Source organism: Pygocentrus nattereri, chromosome 2, assembly GCF_015220715.1.
Source record: "Pygocentrus nattereri isolate fPygNat1 chromosome 2, fPygNat1.pri, whole genome shotgun sequence".
Lineage (NCBI taxonomy): Eukaryota > Metazoa > Chordata > Actinopteri > Characiformes > Serrasalmidae > Pygocentrus > Pygocentrus nattereri.
The window spans coordinates 32,165,565-32,187,757 of NC_051212.1; the positions used below are offsets into that span (position 1 = coordinate 32,165,565).

At 39.8% G+C, this 22,193-nt stretch overlaps 1 protein-coding gene across 1 annotated transcript; it reads left to right on the forward strand.

Moving 5' to 3' along the window:
* Window positions 1-294: 294 nt before the first annotated feature.
* On the forward strand, window positions 295-20,295 carry LOC108440134 (mucin-2-like). Its single transcript, XM_037546560.1, has 6 exons — window positions 295-338; window positions 8,200-8,233; window positions 9,365-9,394; window positions 12,116-16,894; window positions 17,083-17,165; window positions 19,810-20,295. The coding sequence occupies exons 2-6, from the start codon at window positions 8,209-8,211 to the stop codon at window positions 19,888-19,890; spliced, it is 4,998 nt and encodes a 1,665-aa protein (XP_037402457.1). The 5' UTR covers window positions 295-338; window positions 8,200-8,208; the 3' UTR covers window positions 19,891-20,295.
* Window positions 20,296-22,193: the final 1,898 nt, after the last annotated feature.

Here is a 22,193-nt window from a genome sequence, read left to right on the forward strand (position 1 = left end):
TACATATGCTGCATTGCTGTTGCAAACACTCAATGAAAACATTGGATACAAGAGATAATACTGTCCCCTGACTCCTTAACTAATGTCCTCCTTTAGCAGTTATGACCTAAAGCTAAACGCTTTCTCTGATCAGTTTCTCATAAGTCCTCCGCGTACCTTCTCATAAGGCTTTTTTTTATTTGAAAGCCAAACTAGTGGGGCATCATTCTTGAGGTTAACTGAAAAAGCTTGCCTTAAGTGATAGGAAGTGACACTTTACTGATGTCTTCTTGGGTGTTTTCTTCCTCCTTCTGAAGATTAGTAAACACTACTCTGAGGGAAAGACGGACTCCTAGCAGGTCAGTTTACCTCTCTTTCTTGCTTTTGTACTCTGCTAAACATGTAACTGTAGTCAGAATTAATAAACCCCACTTAATAAAATCTAAATAATCTAATCTTTCAGTGGGTTAAACTGCTTTTAAAAACACTACTACTACTGCTACTAATACTACTACTGCTACTACTACTACTTCAATAAATAAATAAATAATTAAATAAAGCGGAGAAGAAGAAGAAAATAAGAAGTTTATATTCCCAGACATACTTCACTATTCAAAGCACACCTGCTTGTTTAGCATCTCTGAAAGTCATTCAAGTTCTTATTTTACTTTCACTTGTACATTTGGTTTGATTGGAGACGAGTACAACTCAGAAAATATAATTTCAATGGAATATGGAAAAATTATGATCCCTGACTAAAGATCCTGTGATGTACTCTTCACAGTTTCATACCTTTGAGAGTGTGAATATTAGTCAAAAATGTGTACAGTTCAAGTATTAAAAAACTTTTACTTTTATTTATTTATTTATTTATTTTTAATTATTTAATTCAAGTTTACAGGCTCTACCAAATTTCCAAAATCATGAAATTGTTATACTCACTCATTTAATCTCCTAGTCACTCAATACTCAAAAAATTGGGACTTTGATCAAAAGACCTCATTGACGGATTATCTGCAGAGCAATGGCAAGGCAGAATCAGCCGTGAAAACAGTCAAGAGGCTCGTGCAGAAAGCCAAAGGTATGAGACAGGCCCCCTACGTGGCATTGATGGACCACCGCAATACAACAACAGGGACTGAAACAGAATCAGCAACACCAAAGAGCCTTCAACAATAGATTTGCCAGGGATCCGAACATGCTACAGCAGGGTGGCTGTGTGAAAATATAACCAGTTGAACCTCACACCATCTGGAGAAAGGGCAGGGTTCTGAAGCCCATTGATTCAAGGTCCTGCAAAGTTGAGTTAGACTTTGGTAGTGTTATTCGGAAAAATTGCAGACACCTAAAGTCAAGCGCAAACAGAGTTGGTGGTGCTCAATCACAGGCAGACTGTTGGAATCTCACCCACCTCATTCTGTCCCAGATAGTAACATAAACAGTGGTGACACTTTATCACCAAATACCACCAAGTTGTTAACATACGGATGGGTTCTGTCCTACTGTCTTCTTTTTCATGTACTTCAGAAAAGGGTATAAAAAGTTTACCAGTTTACCAGTACATATGCTGCATTGCTGTTGCAAACACTCAATGAAAACATTGGATACAAGAGATAATACTGTCCCCTGACTCCTTAACTAATGTCCTCCTTTAGCAGTTATGACCTAAAGCTAAACGCTTTCTCTGATCAGTTTCTCATAAGTCCTCCACGTACCTTCTCATAAGGCTTTTTTTTATTTGAAAGCCAAACTAGTGGTGCATCATTCTTGAGGTTAACAGCTTGCTTGACACTTTACTGATGTCTTTTTAGGTGTTTTCTTCCTCCTTCTGAAGATTACTAAACACTACTCTGAGGGAAAGACGGACACCTAGCAGGTCAGTTTACCTCTCCTTCTTGCTTTTGTACTCTGCTAAACATGTAACTGTAGTCAGAATTAATAAACCCCACTTAATAAAATCTAAATAATCTAATCTTCCAGTGGGTTAAACTGCTTTTAAAAACAATACTACTACTACTACTAATACTACTACTACTACTACTACTACTACTTCAATAAATGAATAATTAAATAAAGAGGAGAAGAAGAAGAAAAAGAAGTTTATATTCCCAGTCATACTTCACTATTCAAAGCACACCTGCTTGTTTAGGATCTCTGAAAGTCATCCAAGTTCTTACTTTACTTTTACTTGTACATTTGGTTTGATCTTGAGATTTTCTGTATTGGTCTAAAAATAATGAATTAAGCCCACTTAAAAGAGATAACTGAGTAAACTTCCACAGTGCCCCCCAACTCTCACCAATCTACTGAAACTGATTTAACAAGATGATCTTAATTATGGGTTTCACTACATTTTTCACTAGATCTGGATACTTTGTAGTCTGTCACACCATGAATGGATACATATGTATGATGTCTATTCACCACTGTAACTATAAGGGATGTTAGAAATTCCTCTACAATTATTAGTAAACTTAAGATGAGAAAAAGCAGATGCACAGAAAGAGAGACTATAAAGTGCAAAGAACTGATAAAAATGGACAGTAAGTGTAGCTGCAGTGAGGTGTTCATAATAAGATGCTTGGTGAGTGTATATAGATTAGATTTATATAGAAATTGATTTAGATGTTTTGAACTGTTTTGATAATATGCATTAAACCAATGTTTGCTGTTGCCATAAGCCCAATGAATAAAATCAGCATTAGGGTTTGACTAGAGTTCTGGCCTGTCTGATCAGATGTTATCACACAGAGCTATACTGATTATTGAATGTAGCACAATCAGACTCTTACAGCTAACTGGTAACTTCCCTGATGACAGACTGATGATGGTTAACCATATTACTTTATTTAATTAGGGTGGCCAGAGGGGTGGCCAAGTTTCACCCAAGGTTTGAAGTGCCCACCCCTGGCCACCCCTAGCATACGCCTTTGCAGAACACAGCACTTAATAAATATAGAAGCTTATAATTCTAAACTGATGTATTGTTAACAAACTATTACAAAATGATTATTTTGCTACTTATAGGGCACTTATTATAGTCTTACTGTAATTTTCTATTTATTTGATAGGATGGTCACATCACTATGAAGTGAGCATAAAGACTTGTTGAGAAATTGACATGGCCAAAAACGTCCATCAGGTAAAGTATAACTGTCAGAGAAAAAAGATGTTGACTGGTGACTATATCATTGCCTACATTGCAGTGAACCAGAGAGTTTAACAGTTACAATCACCACTTCTTAGTTAAAATTCTTAATCTGTGGATGGGTGAGCTAGTGCAGCCTTCATACATGGAAAAAATTAGATTCACTTTAAAATGAGTGAGTAAAATTTGATGATAATTTAGTAGAACTTGTCAACCTCTAGTTGAATATCTGGACATAAAGTGAAGTGCTTCCTTCTATCAGTTTCTGATGGGTCTTTTTTTAAATCCAAAAGCAGCACTGATCGTAAGTAATACTTGAGGTTTATTGAAATTGTTTGCGCTGAGTGATAACCTACGTATGTGTTTTAAAATATTTTCTTCCTCATTCTGAAGAATGCAAACTCTCAGGGAAAGGCAGATTCCAAGCAGGTCAGTGTGCCTCTTGTGTGAAGTGTCATTGTGAATTAACCTGGCTTAGTAAAATCTAAAAAATCTAATGTGTTAGGGGGTAAAATTTTCCAAAATACCACTACTACTACTATTACTACTACTACTACTACTACCACTTCTACTACTGCTACTACTACTACTATTAATACTATTATTATTATTAGTAGTAGTAGTAGTAGCAGTAATATAAATGAGAAAAAGAAAAAGAAAGAAATGGATTTCAGTACTTTTTTCAGTGAATCTGGATGCGTTGATAGAGTTTTAAACTGTTTTTACTAATATATATTAAACCAGTGTTTCAATGCTGCATAAGCACAATAAACAAAACCAGCATTAGTGTTAGACCAGCATTCTGGCCTGTCTGATCAGATGTTTTAGACCAAGCCAAACTGATTATTGAATGTAGCACAATCAGACTCTTACAGCTAACTGGTAACTTCCCTCATGACAGACTGATGATTGTTAACCGTATCACTTGTTTAATTGAGATGGCCAGAGGGGTGACCAAGCTTCCCTCAAAGGTGGCAGTGCCCACCCCTGGCCACCTCTAGCATACACCTCTGCTAAATACAGCACTAGGCTGATGTACTGTTAACAAACTATTACATTACGATTAATTTGCTGATGATGGGTCCCTTTCATAACGTTAGTTATTTATTTCCTTGATATGATGGTCACTTGACTATGAAATGAGCATAAAGACTAAAATCCAATCTGACATGGAAAAAATTGTCCAGCAGGTTAAGTATAACTTTCAGAAAAAAAAAGCTAGTGACTGTCAGGGATATTATTGCTAGAGAGATATTACTGCTTACATTGCAGTGAACAAGACATTTTTACCACTTAAATTTAAAATGGTCATTCTGTGGCTTGGGGAGGCAGGGCAGGTTTTACACATGGAAAATATTAGATTTACTTTGAAAAATGAATTTAGTAGAATTTGTCAACCTCTAGCTCAATATCTGGACATAAAACTAAATACTTCCTATGATCAGTTTCTCATATGTCTTCTTCATACCTTCTCATGGGGCTTTTTTAAATGTGAAAGCTATACCGATGGTGCATATAATATGCCCCACCAACTGGAACTGGCTCCACAAGTTATTTTAATTATGGGTTCCACTACATTTTTAACTAGATCTGTATGAGTTGTAGTCTGGTGACACCTTGGCTGGACACATACTGTATTTCTGATGTCTCTTCACCATTATACCTATAAGGGGCATTCAAATTTCCTTCACAATTATAAGTAGACTTAAAAATAGAAACACTGTGAAAAATATCTTTAATCAACTTGATCTTACACTAAGAGAGGAATCACTGAGGAAAAATCATAAATACTGTAGCATTCACCACTTTTAAATAAGCTACAGTTGATGCACAAGTAATGGCCACAGCCAGGGCATACACAAAGAGAGTTTTGTCTGGCTTGGTTCCTCTGCCGTCAGCATTAGACTAGCATAATCAAGCAATATATACATGTATTGTTACGATGTGACTGAAGCCCAGATGCTCGCGGATGAAAGGTTACATTATTTATTTGATTGGCTAGCAGCCAAAGAAACAAAAAGGGGCAAAACACAACGGAGTAGTCAAAGTACAGTCCAAAACTCTGATAACAAATCCACACAATCAGCAAAAGTACCAAAAGGGAGAGGCAACAGACGTAGTCAAAAAACACGATTCTAAACGGTCAAAAATCACGGAAAGACAAGCAATAACAAGAAGGAATTCGCTCAGTAAGTTTCAAAGAAATCAATACCTCGCACTGACTGATTGTCAGAGCCGGGCTTAAATGCTCAGCTCTAATGAGGCACAGGCGACATTCCTCAAAAGTCTGGGGATTGTGAGCGCTGATAGGTGCGCATGCCTGAGTCCAGAGTCACATGATCTCCCAGGGTGTTCTGGGAGTTGGAGTTCGCTCGACGAGCTGAATGCGTGACATATATATATAGAAACTGTGAGACAGAGAGGGGTAAATTTTATATATATGGAATTTACAACTCTCTGTCTCTCACTTTCTCACAGATTACTGAAAAAGCATACATTCTCATACAGTTAACCAGACATAATAAAGCAAAATGAACCTAATGAATCCAAATGACATTGCAAGATACTGTTCCATCAATATGCTGGTTAACTTTCTCTTGCTGGTTGTGTTATGAGCAGATACACACAATACAACTTTTAACTATCATTCATTTCTCATCTAATCACTAATATAGCAACTACAAAGCCTGTAGCCTAAACCGAGCAGCTATTGGAACCAGACCAGGCGTTCTCAACCCTTTCCACCTCAAGGCCTACCTGCTTATAACTACAAAGCCTAATGCCCCACAGGAAAACTAAAATCAACAAAACTAAAAATATAATTAGCTTTTTCTTAAGTGCTGGCACTAAAAACCTGAGAATAAGGGCCTGAAAAAGATCAGATTGTCCATTATGGTTGAATCACAGAAACCAGCATTTCCAATTGTGTTGGAACTATGCTTGCAGTGATAAAACGGGGAAGGAGTGAAGGAATATAATGTACAAGGTAAATGTGAACTGTGATTTGGAGCTGTGATTTGGAGTCCATCATGTTTCCATTGAAAATATTTTCCATTGAAAATATTTCCCAATTTCTGCTGAGTCACCTAGATGTAAGGTCAGAATTCAGTGCCATCAGCCTGAATCCGTGAACCTGATCTGCTTTGTGTCCACAGTCCAGGCTGGTGGAGGTGCTGTAATGGTGTGAGGAATGTTTTTTGTCACACTTTGGGCCAATTAATAGAAAATCAATTGGTACTACCTGAGGGCCACAACCTATGAATTTTGTTGCTGACCATGTGCAACCCTTCATAGCTACAATCCACTCATCTTCTAATGGCTACTTCCAGCCATGACCAAGTACCATGTCACAAAGCAAATAATGCTCAAACAGGTTTCCTCAGCATCACACGAGCGTAGGGTTCTTTAGTGACCTTCTCAGCTACCATATCTGAATCCAGTCCAACATCATGTAGAATTGAGGCTGTTCTGACAACAAAGGGAGACTACACATCTATATTTGTGTGTGAGCATGTGTATATATATATATATATATATATATATATATATATATATATATTGCTGCTGTCGGGAGAAAACATTTTATCTCCATTTTTGCTGTTTTTGAGTTTTTGATATCATTTCATAATTTATGGATGTTCTAATACATCGCTTCCAGATTATCACAAGAAGTCTTCCTTTTAGCCTTGTGAGGTGTTCGGGTCTGTGGGACCAATTTTTATTGATTACCAAAATAAAAAAATGATGGGATTTTAATTTCAACCCCAGATCCCTTGGCCTTTGCTCATTTTCTGTGGGGAACATAAAAATAGCACATTTAATAACACATTTAATGACTTCATACCCTACATATTTATATTACACATGGTGTTGGGGTGAATACACATGGAATAAAAGCGTGGAGATGCTGTGTCACTTCACTCTGTTCTCCTCAAACATGGGCTGCTGTTAGTGTGTGTGTGTGTGTCTGTGTGTGTATGTGTTTGTATACGTGTGTGTGTGAGGGTGGACAGGCTGACACTAACATGGACAGGCTGATGACTGGCTACAGCTGCTAAAGGAGAACCCTACGTTTGCCACTTGTGATATTTTAAACATCTGGTATTTTTACATATATTGTTATGGCTGTATAACCAATAAACCAACAATGCAGCGGGTCCACCAGACTCACTGAATAACAAAAACATGAACACCACACAATGGTTAAAAAGAAGTCAGATATTTTCTCAGAATGCATTTAAAGCATTATGCTTTAAGTTCAGCGTCACAAATCGGCACAATCACAAACTACTCCAACACAGAGTGATCCACTTCACCAGTTTAGGCCTTCTGAAAAAAGTGTGATTATGCTGACTGCTGTTGATAACTGATTGGATCATTCATAACAAATAGTTTTAAAAGTGATGATACTGAACACAAAAATGACATTAAGAACAAAAATGTTGAATGTGAAATTGTGTAAAACATAAGCAGGAACGTGTATGAATGTAAATTGTTTATCATGATGTAAAAGAGAGACATTTTCTGGTGCAGTGGGGTATCATCATCATGACAGCCATACTCAAATCATCGAGTTTTTATGACAAGCCTCCTAAAAGTAGATTTTTTTATAGAGGTGAACTCTATTGAACACTATAACTTAAAAACCCACCTGATCAAATAATTGAATATTTAACTACATTGTTTTTCATTACCAAAACAATCAGCTTTTAAAAATACAAGAGAGGTTGTTTAACCTTCATACATCCTTAAACATTCTGATTGGTCAGTCCACTAACCATCATGCTCACAACAATGATGCCAAGACAATGAAAACAAATGTTAAACGACCAGCAGTCTTGTGCTCCCACTTCACCTGATGTTCTACTTACTTACCCTAATACTGTTTGCAATGTTTGAAAATCACAAAAGCCAACATCTTACTTGGAGAATGGCACTTACCTACTTTTTACTACAATGACCTATGGCCTAATGATCTAGTGCATCTGTTTTTGGAAAAGACCACCTCTTAAATATTTACAATCTGGCTTTATCAGGGCTTTATCAAATACCTGTGCTCTTCTGCTTTTCAGATTTCAGCCATGCTTATTTTCCTACTTTTTTCAGGTCAGTATCCACCTCGTACTTTGAAAAACTATTTGATTTCTTCTGTTTTTGCATATTGCCACACTCAATGGTCCTCGTACATCATGTCATACAAAATAAGAAGAACATAAAGAAACACAAATCACAAACCACAGCATCTCAATGGGGTTGAAGTCAAGACTATGACTAGGACTAAGACCTTAAATTTGTCTTTACTGGATATTCTCCTGCAGGATTTTCTGGTAGAAAACTGAATTCCTGGTTCTGTCTGATTCGCCCAGGCCCTAATGCACCACAACACCATGTTTGACAGTTAGTATGCTATTATCACTGTGGAATTCTTTATTCAGTCCACAGAACATTAGTACAGAAAACTCAGGGAGCATCAAAGGGCATTTTAGAAAATGGGAGATGAACTTTCATGCTCCTCATGTTCATGCACCATTTGACCAAGTCTCTTTCTAATGGTAGAATCACCTGTCGTGAATAAGGCCTGCAGTTCCTTAGACATTCATCTGGGTTCTTTTGTGGATTCCATGATGAGTATTTGCTATGCTGTGCGAATAACTTTGGTAGGCCATCCACTTATAGGAAGACTCTCCATTTGGAGATAATGGCACAGTGGTACTCCTAGAGCCTTAGAATTGTAAGCCTTTCCAGACTTATATACTTCAATAACTTCAATAATATTTCAAATCACTTTCATTTCTTTCATTACAATCATTACTTCCACAATTTCTTTTGAACATAGCATAATAATTTTAGCCTACTTCCCATTCAACACACATGGCAGTAATCAGCCCTTGGTGTGACTAGTTTCATTTTTCATAATTAGCAACTTATATTGGTGCAACTGAGAAAATAAGAGGGTAAACACTTTTTCTCACATGGCTAGTTTCTGATGGATAAAAGTCTTACTGCCAATAAATTAAATGACCATTTAAAAACTATATTATGTTTTTGTCTCTGTCTTATGTGAAATTTTGTTTAAATATCTGTGAAAAATGTGTAAAAACAGAAGAAATTAATGTGAATATTTTTTCACAGCACTGTATAAAGTTATGTTTGGTCATATTACTCATAAAGGTCTGAACAGCATACATGCCCAAAAGCACTGTGACATAGATGTTTACAAACACGTTTGTTTTACAGGACTTTGTGCTCTTCCCTTCACACAAAGTCGTAAGTTGAATTTTTGTAAGTTTTGCTTACTAGACAGCAGGAGTGGACAGAGGACAGAAATTCCATGCTTAAACAAGAATATTGACAATGTAGTGATTATTTACATGCATAGCTTGGCTAAATCCTTGGAAATAACATTCTCAAACTTCCAGATTTGGCGGCTTCAGATGAATAGGGAAAAAGCAATGGCGCCATTTATGAATGACATATTTTTACATCCTCATTAAAATATTTACCTCATCTTTGCACACAATGAAATGTTCATTTGATTAAACAGTTTGCATTTTCATAGAGGACTACAAGCTTTTTATTTGAAAATAATCTGCTTAGCTACAACAGTAAGGATCTCGTGATAGGTAACTCAATAAGCTCAACTTATATTAACTGTCTAAAATGAGTTGTTCATTTTTACAAGAATATACTCAGTGTTGTGCAGGTTGAAACTAGAATGAACTGCGACCCAAGTGAGGTAAAGACAGGAGGCAAGTGTGCTTTAAGTGTAATCTTTGTCATCAGTAGCGGCAGGGATCAAAACATATTACTAAACAATAAGAGGACAATTAGCAAAACCCAGGAGCAGGAATCCAAAAACAGAGCACAGGAAAAAACAAGAAACAAGGAAAACTAAAAAAAATCTAGTATCTATGCCTAGAACAAGGCTCAGAAATGCATAGGAAACTGTGGCAACACCCAGCAAAGGCTAAACATAAAGAAAGCGGCGTAACTATGGAGACACACAGGTGGAACTAATAATGACAGGGAGGGTCCACAATAGAGCCAGAGCTGATCTTTGATGGATCATGGCCAAAGAGGCCACTAGGGAGATGGAAGCCAGAGGAGCAGGGTCTACTGGGGTGGCAGAGACAGACGCAGCAGAAACCACAGGAACAACAGTAACAACAGCCGCCAGACATGCACAAGCTGCAGCAACAACAGGGAGCAGGAACTATAGGGGGCAACCAGAAACAAACAGATGCAACAGGGAGCACAGTAACAGGAACCTCAGGCATTTCCACAAAGATAGATAGGATAACAGGAAGCATCAAAATTGTATAAAATGCTCACAGAGAAGGACCTAGAAAGAAGTACTTTGACAAGATGTGGTTCTGCACTGAAAAAAACTGGCTACACAGGAGAGCAAAGGGAGAGCAACTGCAGGAAAAAAAATTGAAGATTTGGAGTGGTTGATAAGGGTAAAAAAATAGAATTATAATGTCTGGAGAGGGAGACGGGGAGAAAGGAGATGGGACATGCTTAAAGACATTTTGGATGTTTGTTAAGCTGTGATTGCGTGGAGCTCTGAGTTATGAGGCAGAGGAAACAGGGGGCCAGGAAAAAGGCCAGTGATATTTTCATAATGAAAGAAAATAGAAGCAAACAGTCAAACAATGGAAAGCAATCAATTAAGTTGTTCATTTTTATTATATATAAAATTATAACTAATTATAATTAGTGAACTGGTAAAGTATATTTTAAACATGTACCATTAACCCACTTTTGTATTGATAAAAAAAGTAAGACTAATCATGTTCTGTCTAAAATAAAACTGTCTATAATAATAAAAGTGTTCCAAAAGTGGTGATGATGACAGGCTCCATATTTTGGAGCCATATTGTATTGATCCATATTAGGGACGTTGCGATGTAATTCATTGCAATCCTGATTAATATTGTCATTTTGTCCAACCCTACATATGTTTATCTACATGTATTGCTTAGTTTAACTTTTAATATATATTTAGGTTGATTAAAATGTTTCTTATTAATAAGTCAAGGGACATCCCAGTACAATAAGCTACTGCAAAATATACTTACTTAAGCATCTAAAATGGTTTTATTTATTTTGATTTGAAAACCTTCACAAATTTTTGTGATACTGTGACACAAATTTCTGTTCATACCACCCCACTCCTGGCCACTGGTAGTCTGGCACACTCAGTTTTCAAGTCACAAAATAAATAAAAAATATTTTAAAAATAGATAGGCTGGAACTCCTGGCAAAGAGCCATAGAAAAGCACCTGACCCTGACTAGGCTTGGGTAATATTTTTAGTACTACTATGCAAGTAATAATAAGCATGTAATAAACATTTAAGTAAGGTAATCTTCACTGAGTAATGTGTATATTACTTTTACACTGACTACTTCAGTGAAAAAACAATAGGGATACCCACAAGAAAGAAAAATCCAAGAAGAGATCTCTTTACTACAGATAGCTCTACAGTTCTCTTAAACAATAAGATGGATCACATCTCCTTTTGAGTTTCAGAAGAAATATCCACAAAGCTACATGCTGTGCTCAATTTGCTAAGAAAATAAGACTTATATAGTGATGCACACAAAAGCTACATTGAACACTAACCTTCTTTGCAGAGAACCTTCAGCCTGCTAGACTGTAAGTGTAAATTACAATCCAATGAGGTGCACATGAAAACACAAAACAAATTAGCTATCAGCATGAAGCACATCATCGTAAAGGTATAAAGCACAAAAGCAACTGAACCCCATCACAACCAGCCTGTTCAAAAACACAATCAGCAAAGAATTCAATAGGTAACACTAAATATATGAAATTTCCAAAATAAGTGGAGTACTATAAAAACTGACTAAAACAAGCCTTTTTCAGATGAATACAGATGAATCAAACATATATGACAGTCACCATTAAAACCCCTGGCACATTTATCTACATTATATACAATTTTTATTTTCTTCTTCTACAGAAACAATCAACACAACTACTGTTCCCTCCACAAATTTTCCCAACACAACTGCTGTTCCCTCAACTCCTATTCCCTTGAACACTACTCCCTTGACTACTGCTTCTGTTACATCAGTTCCCTTAACGACTGTTCCCTCAACCGCTGATCCCTCGACCACTGTTCCCTCGACTACTGCTTCTGTTACCACTGTTCCCTCAACAACTATTCCCTCAACAAATGTTTCCTTGACCGCTGTTCCCTCGACCGCTGTTCCCTTGACTGCTGTTCCCTCGACTACTGCTTCTGTTACCACTGTTCCCTCAACAACTATTCCCTCAACAACTGCTCCCTCAACAACTGTTCCCTTGACTGCTGTTCCCTCGACCGCTGTTCCCTTGACTACTGCTTCTGTTACCACTGTGCCTTCAACAACTATTCCCTTGCCAACTGTTCCCTCAACAAATGTTTCCTTGACCGCTGTTCCCTCGACTACTGCTTCTGTTACCACTGTTCCCTCAACAACTATTCCCTCAACAAATGTTTCCTTGACTGCTGTTCCCTCGACTGCTGTTCCCTCGACCGCTGTTCCCTCAAATACTGCTTCTGTTACCACTGTTCCCTCAACAACTATTCCCTTGACAACTTTTCCCTCAACAACTGTTCCCTCGACCGCTGTTCCCTTGACTACTGCTTCTGTTACCACTGTTCCCTCAACAACTATTCCCTCAACAAATGTTTCCTTGACGGCTGTTCCCTCGACTGCTGTTCCCTCGACCGCTGGTCCCTCGACTACTGCTTCTGTTACCACTGTTCCCTCAACAACTATTCCCTCAACAAATGTTTCCTTGACCGCTGTTCCCTCGACTGCTGTTCCCTCGACTGCTGTTCCCTCGACTACTGCTTCTGTTACCACTGTTCCCTCAACAACTATTCCCTCAACAACTGTTCCCTCAACAACTATTCCCTCAACAACTGTTCCCTCAACAACTGTTCCCTCAACCGCTATTCCCTCGACTATAGCTTCTGTTACAACTGCTCCTTTAACAACTATTCCCTCAACAAATGTTTCCTTGACCGCTGTTCCCTCGACTGCTGTTCCCTCGACCACTGTTCCCTCGACTACTGCTTCTGTTACCACTGTTCCCTCAACAACTATTCCCTCAACAAATGTTCCCTTGACTGCTGTTCCCTCGACTGCTGTTCCCTCGACTACTGCTTCTGTTACCACTGCTCTTTCAACAACTATTCCCTCAACAAATGTTTCCTTGACCGCTGTTCCCTTGACTGCTGTTCCCTCGACCGCTGTTCCCTCGACTACTGCTTCTGTTACCACTGTTCCCTCAACAACTATTCCCTCAACAAATGTTCCCTCGACTGCTGTTCCCTCGACTGCTGTTCCCTCGACTACTGCTTCTGATACCACTACTCCTTCAACAACTATTCCCTCAACAAATGTTTCCCTGACCGCTGTCCCCTCGACTGCTGTTCCCTCGACCGCTGTTCCCTCGACTACTGCTTCTGTTGCCACTGTTCCCTCAACAACTATTCCCTCAACAACTGTTTCCTCAACAACTGTTCCCTCGACCGCTGTTCCCTCGACTACTGCTTCTGTTACCACTGTTCCCTCAACAACTATTCCCTCAACAAATGTTTCCTTGACCGCTGTTCCCTCGACTGCTGTTCCCTCGACTGCTGTTCCCTCGACTGCTGTTCCCTCGACTACTGCTTCTGTTACCACTGTTCCCTCAACAACTATTCCCTCAACAAATGTTCCCTCGACTGCTGTTCCCTCGACTACTGCTTCTGTTACCACTGTTCCCTCAACAACTATTCCCTCAACAACTGTTCCCTCAACAACTGTTCCCTCGACCGCTGTCCCCTCGACTACAGCTTCTGTTACCACTGCTCCTTCAACAACTATTCCCTCAACAAATGTTTCCTTGACCACTGTTCCCTCGACTGCTGTTCCCTCGACCACTGTTCCCTCTACTACTGCTTCTGTTACCACTGTTCCCTCAACAACTATTCCCTCAACAAATGTTCCCTCGACTGCTGTTCCCTCGACTGCTGTTCCCTCAACTATTGCTTCTGTTACCACTGCTCCTTCAACAACTATTCCCTCAACAAATGTTTCCTTGACCGCTGTTCCCTTGACTGCTGTTCCCTCGACCGCTGTTCCCTCGACTACTGCTTCTGTTACCACTGTCCCCACAACAACTATTCCCTCAACAAATGTTCCCTCGACTACTGTTCCCTCGACTGCTGTTCCCTCGACTACTGCTTCTGTTACCACTGCTCCTTCAACAACTATTCCCTCAACAAATATTCCCTCAACAAATGTTTCCTTGACCGCTGTTCCCTCGACTGCTGTTCCCTCGACCGCTGTTCCCTCGACTACTGCTTCTGTTGCCACTGTTCCCTCAACAACTATTCCCTCAACAACTGTTTCCTCAACAACTGTTCCCTCGACTGCTGTTCCCTCGACTACTGCTTCTGTTACCACTGTTCCTTCAACAACTATTCCCTCAACAAATGTTTCCTTGACGGCTGTTCCCTCGACTGCTGTTCCCTCGACCGCTGGTCCCTCGACTACTGCTTCTGTTACCACTGTTCCCTCAACAACTATTCCCTCAACAAATGTTTCCTTGACCGCTGTTCCCTCGACTGCTGTTCCCTCGACTGCTGTTCCCTCGACTACTGCTTCTGTTACCACTGTTCCCTCAACAACTATTCCCTCAACAACTGTTCCCTCAACAACTGTTCCCACAACCGCTGTTCCCTCGACTATAGCTTCTGTTACAACTGCTCCTTTAACAACTATTCCCTCAACAAATGTTTCCTTGACCGCTGTTCCCTCGACTGCTGTTCCCTCGACCACTGTTCCCTCGACTACTGCTTCTGTTACCACTGTTCCCTCAACAACTATTCCCTCAACAAATGTTCCCTTGACTGCTGTTCCCTCGACTGCTGTTCCCTCGACTACTGCTTCTGTTACCACTGCTCTTTCAACAACTATTCCCTCAACAAATGTTTCCTTGACCGCTGTTCCCTTGACTGCTGTTCCCTCGACCGCTGTTCCCTCGACTACTGCTTCTGTTACCACTGTTCCCTCAACAACTATTCCCTCAACAAATGTTCCCTCGACTGCTGTTCCCTCGACTGCTGTTCCCTCGACTACTGCTTCTGATACCACTACTCCTTCAACAACTATTCCCTCAACAAATATTCCCTCAACAAATGTTTCCCTGACTGCTGTCCCCTCGACTGCTGTTCCCTCGACCACTGTTCCCTCGACTACTGCTTCTGTTGCCACTGTTCCCTCAACAACTATTCCCTCAACAACTGTTTCCTCAACAACTGTTCCCTCGACCGCTGTTCCCTCGACTACTGCTTCTGTTACCACTGTTCCTTCAACAACTATTCCCTCAACAAATGTTTCCTTGACCGTTGTTCCCTCGACTGCTGTTCCCTCGACCGCTGTTCCCTCGACTACTGCTTCTGTTACCACTGTTCCCTCAACAACTATTCCCTCAACAAATGTTTCCTTGACCGCTGTTCCCTCGACTGCTTTTCCCTCGACTGCTGTTCCCTCGACTGCTGTTCCCTCGACTACTGCTTCTGTTACCACTGTTCCCTCAACAACTATTCCCTCAACAAATGTTCCCTCGACTGCTGTTCCCTCGACTACTGCTTCTGTTACCACTGTTCCCTCAACAACTATTCCCTCAACAACTGTTCCCTCAACAACTGTTGCCTCGACCGCTGTCCCCTCGACTACAGCTTCTGTTACCACTGCTCCTTCAACAACTATTCCCTCAACAAATGTTTCCTTGACCGCTGTTCCCTCGACTGCTGTTCCCTCGACTGCTATTCCCTCGACCGCTGTTCCCTCTACTACTGCTTCTGTTACCACTGTTCCCTCAACAACTATTCCCTCAACAAATGTTCCCTCGACTGCTGTTCCCTCGACTGCTGTCCCCTCGACTATTGCTTCTGTTACCACTGCTCCTTCAACAACTATTCCCTCAACAAATGTTTCCTTGACCGCTGTTCCCTTGACTGCTGTTCCCTCGACCGCTGTTCCCTCGACTACTGCTTCTGTTACCACTGTCCCCACAACAACTATTCCCTCAACAAATGTTCCCTCGACTACTGTTCCCTCGACTGCTGTTCCCTCGACTACTGCTTCTGTTACCACTGCTCCTTCAACAACTATTCCCTCAACAAATATTCCCTCAACAAATGTTTCCCTGACCGCTGTTCCCTCGACTGCTGTTCCCTCGACCGCTGTTCCCTCGACTACTGCTTCTGTTGCCACTGTTCCCTCAACAACTATTCCCTCAACAACTGTTTCCTCAACAACTGTTCCCTCGACTGCTGGTCCCTCGACTACTGCTTCTGTTACCACTGTTCCTTCAACAACTATTCCATCAACAAATGTTTCCTTGACCGCTGTTCCCTCGACTGCTGTTCCCTCGACCGCTGTTCCCTCGACTACTGCTTCTGTTACCACTGTTCCCTCAACAACTATTCCCTGGACAACTGTTCCGTCAACAACTGTTCCCTCAACTGCTGTTCCCTCGACCGCTGTTCGCTCAACTGCTGTTTCCTCGACCGCTGTTCTCTCAACTGCCGTTCCCTCGATCGCTGTTCCCTCAACTGCTGTTACCTCGACCACTGTTCCTTCAACTGCTGTTGCCTCAACCACTTTTCCCTCAACTGCTGTTGCCTCGACCACTGTTCCCCCAACGACAGTTCCCTCAAATATGACATGCAAAATCTCTGGTCCAAATTCACCAGGTATGTATTTTTTAAAGTCTTTTCTGATAGATGATATACACTAATAGAAAATATGTAATTAAAAAGTATAAATAGACTTTAATACAAAATATTGTTTGTATTATTGTATTTATTGATTCTCTTCTTGAAGTGTTTTAGTAAATACATTAAGTTGAGTGTACAGTAAATTGCTGAATGGTTTTCCACAGGGAATGTAATGGTCGTGCGACTCAAAGTGACTTCAAATAAAGACTTGGTGGCTTCCAGCGGTTCACAGCTGCTCCTCCAACAGGTAGCATAAAATAAACTAAATAAAAAAAAAAAACTAATGCTATTGTGTTCTTGACTCATACTGAATCCATGCCATTATTACTAAAAGCTCACAAGTTAATTTCACAAACTAGCAATTTGTCTTATTTGCTCAGGTTTGAAATTACAATTATTATGTACAGTTAATCAAATTTGATCTCATTTGTCTTATTTGCTCAGGTTTGACCCTGAAAAAAGTTTTTCTTCTAATTTTGTTATAACTATATGAATGGATAAAATAAGTTTAATCAGAATACAATCATTACATTCAATAATTCAATAAAATTATTTTAATTGAGTGGAAAATCACATGATTTCACATGAATGCAGTTACTAATGGCAGCATGTTTCAACCAATTTTGAACTGACCAGCCACTTAAAACCACCTGCCTTCTACAACCCCAATTCCAATTAAGTTGGGACATTTTGTAAAACATATACAAAACCAGAATACGATGATTTGCAAATTCTTTTCAACCTATATTCAATTGAATACACTACCAAGACAATATATTTAATGTTCAAACGGATAAACTTTATTGTTTTTGCAAATATTCACCCATTTTGAATTTGATGCCTGCAACACATTCAAAAGAAGTTGGGACAGGGGCGTATTTACCACTGTGTTACATCACCTTTCCTTTTAACAACACCCAATATGCATGTGGGAACTGAGGACACTAATTGTTGAAGCTTTGTAAGTGAAATTCTTTCCCATTCTTGCTTGATGCACAACTTCAGTTGCTCAACAGTCCGGGGTCTCCCTTGTCATATTTTGTGCTTCATAATGCACCACACATTTTCAATGGAAGGCAGGTCTGGACTGCATGCAGGCCAGTCTAGTACCCGCACTCTTTTACTATGAAGCCACGCTGTTGTAACACGTGCAGAATGTGGCTTGGCATTGTCTTGCTGAAATAAGCAGGACGTCCCTGAAAGAGACGTTGCTTGGATGGCAGCACATGTTGCTCCAAAACCTGTATGTACCTTTCAGCATTAATGGTGCCTTCACAGATGTGCAAGTTACCCATGCCATGGGCGCCTACACACCCCCATACCATCAGAGATGCTGGCTTTCGAACTTTGCGCTGGTAACAATGCGGACAGCCCTTTTCTTTAGCCCGGAGGACACAACGTCCATGGTTTCTAAAAACAATTTGAAATGTGGACTCGTCAGACCACAGGACACTTTTCATTTTACATCAGTCCATCTCAGATGAGCTCGGGCCCAGAGAAGCCGGTTGTTTCTGGGTGTTGTTGATATGTGGCTTTTGCTTTGCATGGCAGGGTTTTAACTTGTACTTGTAGATAGAGCGACAAACTGTGTTCACTGACAATGGTTTTCTGAAGTGTTCCTGAGCCCATGTGGTAATATCCATTACAGAATGATGTCGGTTTTTAATGCAGTGCCACCTGAGGGATCGAAGGTCACTGGCATTCAATGTTGGTTTTCTGCCTTGCTGCTTGCAGAGATTTCTCCAGATTCTCTAAATCTGTTGATGATATTATGGGCTGTAGATGATGAAATCCCTAAATTCTTTGCAATTGCATATTGAGAAACATTGTTCTTAAACTGTTGGACTATTTGCTCACGCAGTTGTTCACAAAGTGGTGAACCTCACCCCATCCTTGCTTGTGAACGACTGAGCCTTTCAGGGATGCTCCCTTTATACCCAATCATGACACTCACCTGTTTCCAATTAACCTGTTCACCTGTGGAATGTTCCAATCAGGTGTTTTTTGAGCATTCCTGCTGTCTTTTGTTGCCCCTGTCCCAACTTCTTTGGAACGTGTTGCAGGCATCAAATTCAAAATGAGTGAATATTTGCAAAAAATCTGAACGTTAAATATACCAGCCAGGCAATCGCATCCTGTGGGCAATGTGTGTATTGTCTCTGATTTTACATCTAATAGATGTAAAAATGTATTTTGTTTGCTGCTTGTTATTTATCCACATGTCTCTTGCGAGCACTGTCCAGCGTACTCTGCTAAAAAATTCTCTTTAAAAGTTATATTTGAACAGGAGAACTACAGCTGGGCTTCAGACAATTTAAAGGGTCAAACTAGGAAAATAAGTTAATAAAGTTAAAAACGAGTGGCACTAATAGTTTTTGTGAGTCCATCTCTGTACATCAATAAGACATACATTGTTAATCTGGAAACACACTGGTGCAGTAACAGATAACTGCTCAGATCCTAGTTTGATATCAGTGCTCTCATTTGCATTACTTTAAGATCCACTGCTCTAAATATATAAGTTTTATGAAAATCACAAACTGGCTTTTGTCAAGGAAAGAGGAGACATGCTTCATAAACTGCACACTCAGATTGAGTTTATGCTTTAGCTATGTTTATCAATGTTTTTATTACACTACTCACAAACGGCCAAGTAACACCTGACATTTGGTCAAAACCAGATCACTCATGAAAAAGGTCATTATAAAATAATAAAACTACAGTCACTCATTGAAATTCTGAATTCAACAGTGGTACCAAAATGTGTGGATCACAATCTATAATTGTTTGTAAAGTCAGGGAAGCTGTATGTTAGGTAGATGTGCCTCCTAAAGCAGCTGCAGACTGTATATTACACTGAATAACACAGCTATGTCCATGTGTCCCTACAGCTCAAAGGGAAGCTGATAGACAGAGGACTGCCAAGCAACTTCACCCTTTGTTTGAGGTCCCTTAACAAGACATCACCCTAGAATATGGTTATTGGAAATGAAAATGCTTATTTTTACATATGCTCTTAACAATTAGTAAAGAGAAATCAATTTAGAGGATGTGAATGACTAAAATCTTGCTTTGTTTTTTTTTTTATATTCAAATCACATAATTAATGAGCATTTACATGGTGACACTTTCATGCATCACTTTAATTCACTTGAAACCTACATAAAACTAGATTGCATTTATTTTGCATAATGTAAAGTGTCCTGCAAGTCAAAAACCTGCTGTTTAAACTCTGTTCTCTCTGTGAAATACTGCTTGTCTCCACAGTGTAATTAACCTATTATGCAGATGCTTTATTTTGATTTGTTTTGACTGTCAGAATTGAGTTCATTTCTGTTGTTTTCACTCATCCTGAATAAAACTGCTCTTGGCTTTTACTCGCTTCCGGTCTTTCTGCTGGTATATAACTCTTATATGATTACACTGAATGCAGAGTTCTGTTTGGGTGAAATGAGAACTACATTAATCACACCTTAGACGTGTCTCTGATAAACTCTCTCGTAGTTTGTCTCCTCCTCTCACTCTCTGTATCTCTTTAACTCTCTCTTTCTCTGGCTCACTTTCTCCATCACTTTCTCTCCCCCTTACTCTGTGTTCTCTCTCTCTCTCTCTCTCTCTCTCTCTCTCATGTGAAAATGTAAACAATCAGACTTTCCAGTGTACTCACCAGGAACAGCTCTGTGTTACTGTAGTCTTCCTCCAGGGTGATGATGTGTGCTGATGATGATGATTATCGCAATGAACACATTGGAGGAATGAAGGAGTGAAACCACACATCTCTCCTCCTGCACACAAACAACAAACACAAAAGAGCAATTTACTTTTCTTCAACTCAAATATGATTTACACCTGCTCCACTACTCATGCAGAAATGTAAACGTTTTTCACACGAATGCTAAAATAAATTAGTTGATCATACTAAAGCAGAAATATTAAGGCTTTCTGATACTGATAAAGAGCTTTAAATCATTGTTTTACACTCTGGAGCTGGGGGGTCGGGTCCACCACTGAAAATCTCCTGCTGTTGTCCATGATTCTGCGGTCAACTCTCACGCTGCAAACTGCAGCAAACACACAGACACACCACAACATAAACCTTTGGTATACATCGTCATGACAACCAGGAACAGGACCATTATGACATCATCAACATAGCAACCAGGGACAGATTCGTTTATGACGGCATCATAGGACACGTCTGGACATTAACGATATCAGTTTTACACTTTGTCGTGTCGGTTATCTTACATGACAAAATGGTCTTTAGCTGAGACAGTTTCTCACACAGCGGCCTTCTCGTCCTTATTTAGAAATGAACGAAGGGCGTGTACAATACTATTCTGACTTTGAAAAACCCCAGAGTAGCCGAAACTGTGCTTCAACTGCATCTTACCACATTTAAGACGACTCATCTTTTAATGTTATTTATTTTTTATTTTCCTCTCATTTTAAATGAATAAATCACATTAAAAGTAGAAATAAAAAATACACTTACCTGTTCTCGACGTTTAGCTCTCGTTTCATCCACATTCGGGGAGTCTGCGTCATCCAAGGCTAATATGCATATTATGGCGTAATAGACTATTGATGCCCATATTAGGAATTCCACGTCTAAGCTCGGGTTTCTCTACGGTTATATTGAATAAGGTTTACGAAAAAATCGCCTGTCTAAATAAAAAATGTTCCAAACCCGATACGTTTTTTCCTGTGTACATTTGTCTACCAAATGTTTTAATGCCGAACGGGAAAAGTCGAAGCTGGCGAATGTCCTGAGAAAATATCTTCTACCTTACCGTATATTTGTGGGTATACCCGTAAATAAAACCATCACATAGTATCATTTGATAAACACTAAAACTCATTATCAGAAATACTACCCATGTTAAAACTACGAGGCTGAATTAACTTCTTTTTCGCAGTTTCTTGTTTGAATGTTCCCATTCCACCTTAAGTGGTGCAGCAGCTGTGACTAACTACGACAAGCATTAGCAAACGAGACAAAACTGACCTGCTGGTTCTGTGAAACAGCCAAAGCCAGTCAATGATACTCAGCTGTTAAGCGGACATAGAAGAATCTCCTGCCAGGCCTTTCGACCCTCCATGGAGCTGAAGTCAGCTTCTTTTTCTCCAGCTGCTTGTTCGGAGTTTTCCGTTACACTTTAAAAAGCGCAGCAGCCGCCCTCCGTCTGTACGTGGAAATGTTCACTGACAACGCCTGATTAAGGAGGCTGCCGGTCTAATGACGTGATTTCAGTAGCTTTAGCTCACATGTAGC